The sequence below is a fragment of the Podarcis melisellensis genome, assembly GCF_964234715.1.
Source record: "Podarcis melisellensis genome assembly, chromosome: 4".
Lineage (NCBI taxonomy): Eukaryota > Metazoa > Chordata > Lepidosauria > Squamata > Lacertidae > Podarcis > Podarcis melisellensis.
In genome coordinates, this window is record NC_138531.1 from 50,732,504 (window position 1) to 50,743,096 (window position 10,593).

At 40.6% G+C, this 10,593-nt stretch overlaps 1 protein-coding gene across 1 annotated transcript in view; it reads left to right on the forward strand.

Annotated features, from left to right (window-relative positions):
- Positions 1-9,326, forward strand: part of DSCAM (DS cell adhesion molecule) — a 317,172-nt gene extending 307,846 nt beyond the window's left edge. The window contains exon 33 of the mRNA XM_081908715.1: positions 6,829-9,326. Within this exon, the coding sequence (XP_081764841.1) occupies positions 6,829-7,169 (341 nt within the window). The 3' untranslated portion in view covers positions 7,170-9,326. The remainder of the gene's footprint in view (positions 1-6,828) is intronic.
- Positions 9,327-10,593: the final 1,267 nt, after the last annotated feature.

Sequence of the window (10,593 nt, forward strand, 5' to 3'; positions counted from 1 at the left end):
AACACTGGGCAAGTACCTTCACTAGCTGTTCATCGCCAAACAGGTGTGCACACGGCGCTTAGCTGGATTCATGCCATGTAAATGTAATGGAACATTTCCATTTTTCATGGCACTTTCCAGACAAGGAAGCAATTCATTGACTGCTCACAAGCTTAGTCCCAGTGGAATCAGTCCTTAACTTAAGGTGATGTTATTGCCTATGTATACCACAAAATGTGTATTGGACGGATGGATGCTTATTGCTGCATATGCTTTTCTTATCCAAATGGAAAGCTCAAATATTTTAAGTTATATTAGGAAAAATGTCATTTCTGAATAGCTTTTGTAGTAATTAAGCCTCAGTTCATGAATTATTAAGCACACTCATTTTCAGTGCTCTTGAGCTGAAAGGTTTGCTTTCATTCCTAATAAAGCACACACACCACTGAAAAGAGGTAATTAGAGTATCAAAGCCAGTGAAGCATCTTATTACTTAAAGCTTTGCCTGGAAATGTTATCATTTGGTTGCATTGTCCTTTAGCGAGATCTAACAAATCTTGTGCAGAAACTGGTAATAGTTTAGATTATGAAAATTGAACATTTTCCATATTTCTGGCTGTGAAATCTCCACTTTATAAAAAATTGATTGTCTAAGTTTTGATCTGTTCTGTTGATCAGACTTAATCTTAAAACTCCAGATGGAGCCCTATAATATTTATTTCCCTTCAAAAACACTTTTTGTTCCAACTCTGATCCTAACAAAAGGAAAAATGTAATGCAAGATGAACAGCCCTCTTTCAGTATTGTTTTTTATTCAGTCCGTCTATAAGGTCCATGAGGCTTGGTACAATGACAGGTACATCAGCACATCAACTGAACTAGTTGTTTTCTGGCCTACAAACTGACTCTCATAGTGGCACACAGGAGGAATCCAAGAGGCTTCCTCCTATTAAATCAGATAAATAGTCCATCTCTCCACATTGTCTATGCCGAATGGCAAAAGGTCTGGAGGATTTCAGGCAGGGAACCCTCCCAGCCCTGGCTGGAGATGGCAGAGATGGAACCTAGGGTCTACTGCATAGAAAACACATGAATCTACTACCATTGGGCTGCGTCCTCTCTTCAGAGGGGTCAGCTGGAGCTAACAAGCCAGCAACAGTCACTTTTTCTAGAAACAACATCATGCAAAACTACACACACCAGCAATAGAGAGCCGGTGCAGCAAAAGGACCTCAGGTAAGCACCAGGGCAAAGCTACCCTGTGCACAAACCGAAAGAAATGTAAAGTGCCACATGAGTGCAGCCCTACCAGCCTGAGTATAGCAGGCACCTCTTATAATGGAATTGTGCCTGGGGGAGACTGTACTAAGCCATGATGGGTCCACACAGTATTCTGCTGCAGCACCATCAGCACAAACCAGTTGCCACATTATTACAGCCATGCATGAGACTGCATGCATGGCTACTGTTTGAGCAAATGTCACATTGCTTGCAAGCAATTACCAGGAAACAGATGTGAAAACAAATCTAAACACTGTGTGAAAAACGTTTGCTGTGCATAAAATAATTGGGATTTAAAATGGTAAATTGAAAAAGCACAAAGCACAATTTATACCCTCATGTTTGTCATAATCAATAGAATCCCACAGCATCATCACCCACAATTCATACTGCAAGTGTCTGCAGTAGAATTACAATGCATTGTTATAAATGAGAATCCGTCTTAGTAATGAAGCTGTTGTGGCGATGGTCTCTTGTTCAATGCAGTTTTGAATCTAGAGGACTTGGGGATTATCAGCCTACATCAGGGGGGATCAGAGATGGCAAGAGGATTTCCTGGGCCTTGTACACTGTGCGTGGATTGGGGGCCCTGCCTCCCACTCCCCTGCAATTTATTGACAAAAACCTCTGCTTAAAAAGGTAAAGGGACCCCTGACTGTTAGGTCCAGTCATGCATGACTCTGGGGTTGCGACACTCATCTCGCTTTATTGGCCGAGGGAACCGGCGTACAGCTTCCGGGTCATGTGGCCAGCATGACTAAGCCGCTTCTGGCGAACCAGAACAGCACATGGAAACGCCGTTTACCTTCCCACTAGAGCGGTACCTAGTTATCTACTTGCACTTTGACGTGCTTTAGAACTGCTAGGTTGGCAGGAGCAGGGACCGAACAACGGGAGCTCACCCCGTCACAGGGATTTGAACCACCAACCTTCCAATCAGTAAGTCCTAGGCTCTGTGGTTTGGACCACAGCGCCACCCACGTTCCTGCCTCCCACTCCCCTGCAATTTATTGACAAGAACTTCTGCTTATATACATGTATTAACTTGGCCTGCCCTACCTTGCAGGGCTGTTGCAATTAGAAAAGGAGGGAAGGAGACAATAATGTGCTCAGCCTTGAGCTCCGGTAGAAAAGCATGTCACACAGCACCTACTTCAGCAGGAGCCACCAACATGGATAGCTTTAAAAGAGGAATACACAAATTTATGAAGGATAAAGCTATCAATGGTTACTGCCATGATAGCTATGCTCTGCCTCCTCAGTTGGAGGCAGCGTGGTTTTGAATAGCAGTTCATAGAAACCATAGGAGGGGAGAGTGCCATTGCAATCAGGTGCTATGCTGGGGCTTCTCATAGTCATCTGGTTGGTCACTGTGAGAACAGCATGTGGGACAACGCAGACCATCGGCCTGATCCAGCAGGCAGCTCTTATGTTCTTAATTAACATTATTTATAGATCATGTAAAGAAGAAGCCACCAGAAAACAGACTCCTTGCTTAAATTGCATCATTCTGTAGTCCTGATATTTACAGCAAAAATACTAAAACAAACCAAAAGTTCGCCAACCCTGACAAATCAGAACAAGCAAAAAATATTCAAAGTGCAGTATGTTCGGTGTCTGAACTACCAACTGTAAGACTTGCCTACCTCACAGGACTGTTGTGAAGATATAAAGGGGAAAAGGGGCAAATGTTCATGCCTTGAGCGCCTGGGAAGGAAAATTAAGATACAAATATACAACAACTATGTGCAGATTCAATATATTTCTAAGCACAAAACATTTTGCCAGCTGGGATTATAAAAAAGAACTTATGTTAAAGTACATGCTAGAGGAATTTTAACTTGCTGCAGCTGTAAGTAAGTAAATGTTTTATTATTGTATTTGATACGTTTTGTATTTTATAGTTTTGTTTTATGGTTACTACATATTCATAAATAACAGCCCAGTGATTACAAGTAGACCAGCACCGGCTCTGTGGGAAACATGGAAAACTGTGGGGTGGGGGTTTGCAATATCACCATTTGCCCCAGCAGAAAGGAAAACATTATTTCAAGGGAAATACTTCCAAGTAAAACGTACCAAAGCCAACTAATTGTGGTTTATTCTGTAGGGCAGCACACTTGGGGAGTGAATGAAATAATGTGGACATGAGGAAAGCATTTAAGCAAACATACCAAACATACCTCCTTCATCTGGCTTCTCTTGCTTTCTCTGCTGACCTGGGAAGGGCTCCTCCTGAGTCACAGGTGGGGGTGATCAGCCTTCCTGCCTCTGATTACTTAGCAAGAGTGATTAAGCCAGGCTTCCTCAGCCTTGGCACTCCAGATATTTTTGAGACTACAATTCCCATCATCCCTGACCACTGGTCCTGCTAGCTAGGGATCATGGGAGTTGTAGACCAAAAACACCTGGACGGTCAAGTTTGAGGAAGCCCAGATTAAGCAATAGTAATCCTTAGCAATGGAGCTGCCTACCACTGAAGCATTAGAGCTGCCTCTGTGATTTTTGCTCTGCCTTCAGAAATGTCCAGATGACATTTTTTTTGCTAAGGGCCCTGCTAGCATGAAGCCCGATATATGCGTATCCTCTGTACGCACACACTTGGTTCAGTGGCCCTGGCTGAAATAATGTCAGAGTGTGTTTTCATATCTAGAATGAGTTTAAAACGAATGCATCCCCATTTGTTTCTGTGAGAAACGACTGAAAATATTGAAACAATTAGGGAAAACAAATCAAAATGGTTTATTTTCATTTTCTCCATTTGTCTCTCATCAGAAGGATTCCTGAAGCTGCTGAGAAGTATTGCATTGCTTAGCAAATGGATACAGCCAGATAATATTCTGTAGGGAGGGGAAAGTTTCAAGTGCTCTGAAAGTGACAAGGCCTGAGCCCTGTTCATGGGCCAAACGCATGAGTGTGCAGACTGTGTGGAGGGACATGGGGCTGTGTACGCCAACCCAACATCACCAGACACATGGTTATTTCCACTCCCAACCTTTTGTGCATTCAGCTGAATATCTAAATTGAATCTGCTGAGAATGTGACTTCAGACCTTTGCACTAAATATGCAAGGGTCAAGAGCAAAGATGGTGGCAGGATGCATAGGAATGGTTGGTTGGTGTTGGGTGTGTGCGTGTGTGTGTGTAGCTCTGTGCCACCTAGAGAGTTTGTGCTCTCATGCATTTGGCTGAGTACAGCTATGAAAGCTGGTCAGTCTAAAGCATAAAGCAATAGGAAGCTTGCTAAAGGATATCATCCTCTTTTGGGGTACTCATAAAATCCCAAGACTTTGTCCAATCTGTCTGAAATTTGGTAGATCTAATATTGCATGAAGTGTAGTTACACTACCAGCACACTGTGTGCCACTTGGATAGAAAACCTGAAAGCTACAGGCTTCAGAACAGGCTTAGTCTCTGTTGCGATTAGTGTTGAAATGAAATGAATGAGAGAAAATGAACGCGATAGTAACAAATGAGAAACAAAATGAATGAAGCTGCCAGAAATGGACAAAAAAAGGCATGTGTTCATCCCTAGATGTCACAGTCTGAAACAGCAACTGTATCATAAAACCCCTCTAGCTCAGACCACTTCCTCGGATGTTCCTATAGCTATGCCATAAAATCAGCTGTAGAAGAAGATGCCCTCTAGGCAAATTCTAAAAGCAAATTACACATATTAGATTTATAACAGTTTCAATAATAAGAATATTGAAAATTATACTTTCATGCTTTTTAAAGAATATTCCCTAGCTCTTCTCACAGGACTATAGCACATAGACTTCCCAGGAGGCAGCATGTTGACTTTCCCCAACCTGGTGCTCTCCACATGTTTGGGACTAGAAATCCCATCATCCCTGACCATCTGCCATGGTAGCTGGTCTCATGGGAGTCATAGGTTGCAGAAGGCTGGATAGGATATTAAACCACTTTAAGTCTTTTATATTGATAGGCCCTAAGTCTTTTTGTTCCCTAGTTTGCTAAAGAAAAAGAGGGCTCTGGAAACGCTTATTCTACCCTCAGTATGTTGGTCTCACCTCTGACTCTTCTTCCTGAGTCCCATTGTTCTGTGCTGCTTCCTGTGTTTTTGTTTTAGCTCAAATGAATTTTTATGCATCCAAAGTAGTTTAGGGTGAAATGAATTAGAGAAATATAAATTGGCAATTGTAAGACCCTCAGGCCCTTACTATTCTATTTCCAATGGGTAGCCTTATGTAAATGCTAAAGTATGCTAATCTATTCCTAAGACAAGAAGCGCACACTATTCTAAAAATAGTGCACCATACATCTGTGTTGGAAACTTAGCTGCAAAAAAGCATATGGCACCAAGCAAAGCCTGCAGGAATAAACAGAGATTCTGTCCAAACTTCTGAATGATTTTCTCTTTCTGTGACAGTAAATCAGGAAGAGAACAGGAACTATTTGTCATTTTGGTAACAATAGCATAGTTGTTGCTTATATGAAGCCAACTAAGGAATCTGCTTTATCTTTAATTACTGGGCAGCTTTTTGTATTATTAAGTTTAGACAGGAGGGGGAAAACTTTGTGTCATGTGTTTAGCTCAACACACTTTCTAACTGAACTCTGTTTATGGCACAGACCAGCCTCCAAGTCTCCCCTTTGCAAGTAGTTCATGGAACTAACTGTGCTATTATTAGGAATATGCTGTACGGGAAAAACCTCTGGCTTATTTCTGTTATACATGGATGCAGTTTGGGCAGCTAACTCTTGAGACACAAGCATATTGGATCCACATTGATACATTAGTGAACTGCTAGGATTAATTTGTTTTAAAACTGTTTTCAATATGGATAAACTCTATAGCTGGAAGAAACTTATCTATATTCAGATCAAGCTTGTAGTGTATATTATCACCTGACCAAACAAGCCCATGATGAGCCATATATTGCGCCCTCCCCTCATTTTTGCAGTCTTTAGCAAAACCAGGAAGTGTCATGAGCACCGGTGAACTGTTTGCTATGAAGGTGATGTTTGGCATGTCAGTTCAGGAGTCAAACAAGCCAGGTTTTGATGCTGCAGTATTTGTGGGAGCGAGCCAGAGAAGAAAATGAGCTTAGATGCCCCCCGACCAGGTAGGAATGGAGGTGTTATTGCAACAGCTTGGAGCGGTACTAATGATCGCTCCTGTCACATCTCCTGCTTTTACCATGCAGAAAGCTAGCAGGTAAGGTTTCCACAAAACAGCACCCGATCAGGACCTCCCTGCACCATATAGTTCTTTAGTTCTGACCAGGAAATTCTGATACTGTAAGCCCTGCTCATCAACAATGGTAGAAGTTGCCTGAAAGTTGCCTGCTTTCCACCCAGTGCATATTAGTTTTGTACTGAAATAAGCATCAAGTTGTCCTCATATTTCATGGATCAATAGTTCTTTAAATTGATGTTAATCTCTTGAAAAACTGATGCTGTGAACAAGCTAGGCTATGTTTTACAGTGGGTGACTAGATAGGGGAATAATACTTATTTCTGCATTGGATATAAGCTTTCTGTATACAGGAAAGTAACTAAGAAACTCTCATTTTCTTTCCCCCTCCCCTCCTTCCCTGAACAGGTGACCTCATGCATTTGCCGCCGTATCTTAGAATGGACTTCTTGTTAAACCGAGGTGCTCCAGGCACTAGCAGAGACCTGGGTTTAGGACAGACCTGCCTGGAACCTCAGAAAAGCCGGACCTTGAAGCGCCCAACAGTCTTGGAGCCAATACCTATGGAGACTTCATCCACAAGAGAAGTACAGTCATGGCAACCTGGTGCCGTAGCAACATTACCTCAGCGAGAAGGAGCTGAGCTAGGACAGGCAGCTAAAATGAGCAGCTCCCAAGAATCCCTTCTGGACTCCCGGAGCCACTTGAAAGGAAACAATCCCTACGCAAAATCTTACACCCTGGTATAACAAAGAGAGAGCATGGCTGGACAGTGGCTGTAAATACTTAACGGTTATTTAAAAAGAAATCCAATCAAAGCTACCTTTTTTATTGAATTCCAATATTTATAATTAAAGAAGAAGATTGCCAAAATATTTGGGACACAAATGCAACCTACAGACAGTGCAAAGACTCTCCTGCTTTTTTTCTGTCTGAGTGTGAGCTTCATCTGACTGGACCTCCTGAATTTTTTGAGAAAAGGTTGTCCAGTTTTTCTGATATTCACAAGCTTTTGTGTTTTTACTGATTTTCTACAAAGTGCATGGGGACTAAATAAAATATTTTAAACTGGGAGTTCCATCACACACAAGTAACGAAAACAATTTTTTAAAAAACCACCCTGTTTGTGAATTTAGAAGGAATATTTATTTGAGAAAGACAAAAACAAAACCCTTTTGTCATGTTTTGCACAATTTTTTTTAAAACTAGAAAATGGGTCCTTGATCAGTTATTTTTCCTTTTCTTTTATTGTTAATTAGGATGAGTGCTGTCAGTCAGTGAAGTGGGGAAGGGAGGGGGAAGCAGTTTGGTTTTGGCAGTTATTTTCTTTTTATATTAATTTAATGAGACACTCTTTGCATTTTGTCTATGCGAAATAAAAGGGTCTTCTGCCTTTATCTGTGTGTTTGCATTGCCTTGCCTTGTTTCCACTTAGGCTGTATTTATTTAGCACTGGATCTTGTAGACTTTGTAGAATTATAACGCACACTGACTTGACTGGAAGAAGCTTTTTTTAACCATTGGAGAGGCAAAAAAAATATCTCTCAGGGACTTTCTGTGAGGGGGAAAAAGCTGTTTAAAGTCAAATTTTAAATGGATGCAATTATGAGAACTGATGAATATTCATAGTATGATGTCTTTGAAATGGATGCTATTGATGTCAACATTTGCTTCTCAAGTTTGTAGACATTTTCCCTTTCCCCTGAAACAACAGAGATGGTCACAGAACTAGATCACTGGGTGCTGATATACTATGAAGTACTGTTGCCTGTGGGTTTTTTGGTAGTTGTTTTTTTTGCTCAAATCCCAATGGATTGTTATATTATGGGACGCAGGAAGGCACTTTTCCCTAGGCTAGTGTGCCAGCCCTAGAGAAAACAAGGGGGAAATGTATGTTTCATTTTCTGTTCCACATTGTGACATAGTTTACATGGTTTTTGTTATCTTGCTTAGTGCACAAGCACTACAATGCAGGTTACAATGCAAACCTTGTGCCACAGCAGCTAAAGTTGATTTGTAGGACCACACATTGCACACTCTAGCATTAGCAAATTTTACTCCACACTCCTAGCACTTTGCTTAACATGCTTGGATATTTGTCCAAGTGATCTTCTAAGGACAACCCTAACTAAAATGAATAAAGGATCCTAGTTTTGACAATCTGACATGTGTTTGAATTCATCTTCTGGCTTTCACATCTTTCGGACTGTATTGATGTTTTCAATAGGTATCAAAGTTACTAGGCAGCCCTCCAAGCCAACTGTGATTCTAGAATCTATCTAGCAGCCGGGGCTGGCCCAAGACATTTTCCTGCCTGAGGCAAAAGGCAAAATAGTACACCATTCATTTCATATAGAGAATCTGATCAGACTGCAGTTGAAGCATTTCAATCTGCCACTACGCTTAATAGCAGCAGGGGGAACTGGGCAGGGCAGGGCCATGCATGGCACAAACAGCTCTCTCCTCCAACATGTTCCCACCAATCTCTTCCCTTCAGCATCTTCCACCTGAGTTAACTGATCTCACTCTGCCTAAAGATAGGGCCAGCCCTGCCAGCAGCCACAATGAAGGTGTACCCATTTTTCTAAGAGCTCATAAACTCAGGCACAGCAAACCCTGAATGTTGATTGGCCTCTGTATTGAATTTTGGGTTGTTTCCTAGCTCCTTGATCATATATTAAGCAGCCATGTGGTTTCATCAGATATGATTTCTCCCTCACCATTATTTTCCTCCCATATTTTTGTATCCTGAAAACCCTGATCAGTTGTGATCACATGAGAATGCAGAACTTGCATTTCTGATCTGTTAAGCCTGCTTTTAAATGTGTGAGAAACTTTTTGATAAATGGATCCAATCCACATATTTCCTTGTCCTTGACACTGTGGCATCCAGTATTTGCCAGATTTTTTTTTTAAAAAAAGGAAGCCCACAACACCCTGTTTTACTTTTCAAGGTCAGATAGCATATCCAGCTGTCTTGAGATTATGTGTGTATTCCTCATTCCACGGGAAGAAGCTAGCTCTAACATAATGACTTTATTTAATAGCCTAAAATTTTCACTTGTTGAATTGCAAAGCACAAAAATGCCCCCTTGTCCTGGTTCACATGCAACACTAAACTATGGTTTAGTATTACATGCATAAACCTCACATTATGTGCACTCTCTCCTCCACTGTAGTTATAGGGAGAACATAATAACTACCATTTTCAAGTAACTGAAGTTACCTGGTTAGCGTCAAATATGGCTTGCGACTAGCAGCCAACTTCAAACCATAGTTTCCATCCTGGCTTGTTTTCCTAAACTGTAGTTAGCACTAATCACAGTTCAGATGAAACTAGCAACTTGGTTAGTGGAAATCAATTCATGGCTATATCAAGGGGTAGAATGTGGGACTTGCCTAGGTTTGTTTCTGTAGCGGTAAGAGATATTTTATCATTATGGCTAAAAACAATCATCATCTATAATTCAGTGAGGAAAGGAGAACTCTTAGAAATCAATTTAATTGAGGGGGAATTCTAGTGAAGTGGGAGGGAGCAGAACAAAGAAACTTAACTTTTGCATCTTTGAACCTGCAAGCACATTTTTATATGCTGTGCTCTTTTTTCCATATTAAACATGTAACATCTGGCAGACTGCATATAAAAGACCATAAAGGTTGTGATCTTTATTCTTTTACATTTTCTTTATTCTGTCCTTTAAAAGAAAAGGAGAACGAAACCTTTAGAAAATTAATAAAGCATATTACAAAATGCAATATTAAATTCCCTTAATCATTAACAAAGCAATAATTTGAAGGTACATTTTGTCCATATCTGATATTCCAAAAATTAAAAAATAAAGTCAATTTCTCTTGAAAGCTGTTTCTTTTAATTTTTATATTACTTTACTATATCTAGCTATACAAGTTGCTTTTGTTCACAACAATGTAATCTGTATTTCTTAATCGAATTTTTGATTTCCATTTAACTCCATTTAACTGGTCAGTGAGAGGGAGAATAATTATCTGTTGCTGATCTTGTTAGGCATCAAATGCAGTCAGAGGGTCCAGTGGTAAATCATAGCCAGAGTTGGTTTTAATAATCTTTATTATTCATTTCCTAAGCTCCATAAGTATATGAAACTCCAGCAGATATGAAAATCCTTTGCATGTCCAAAAATTATCATTATACAT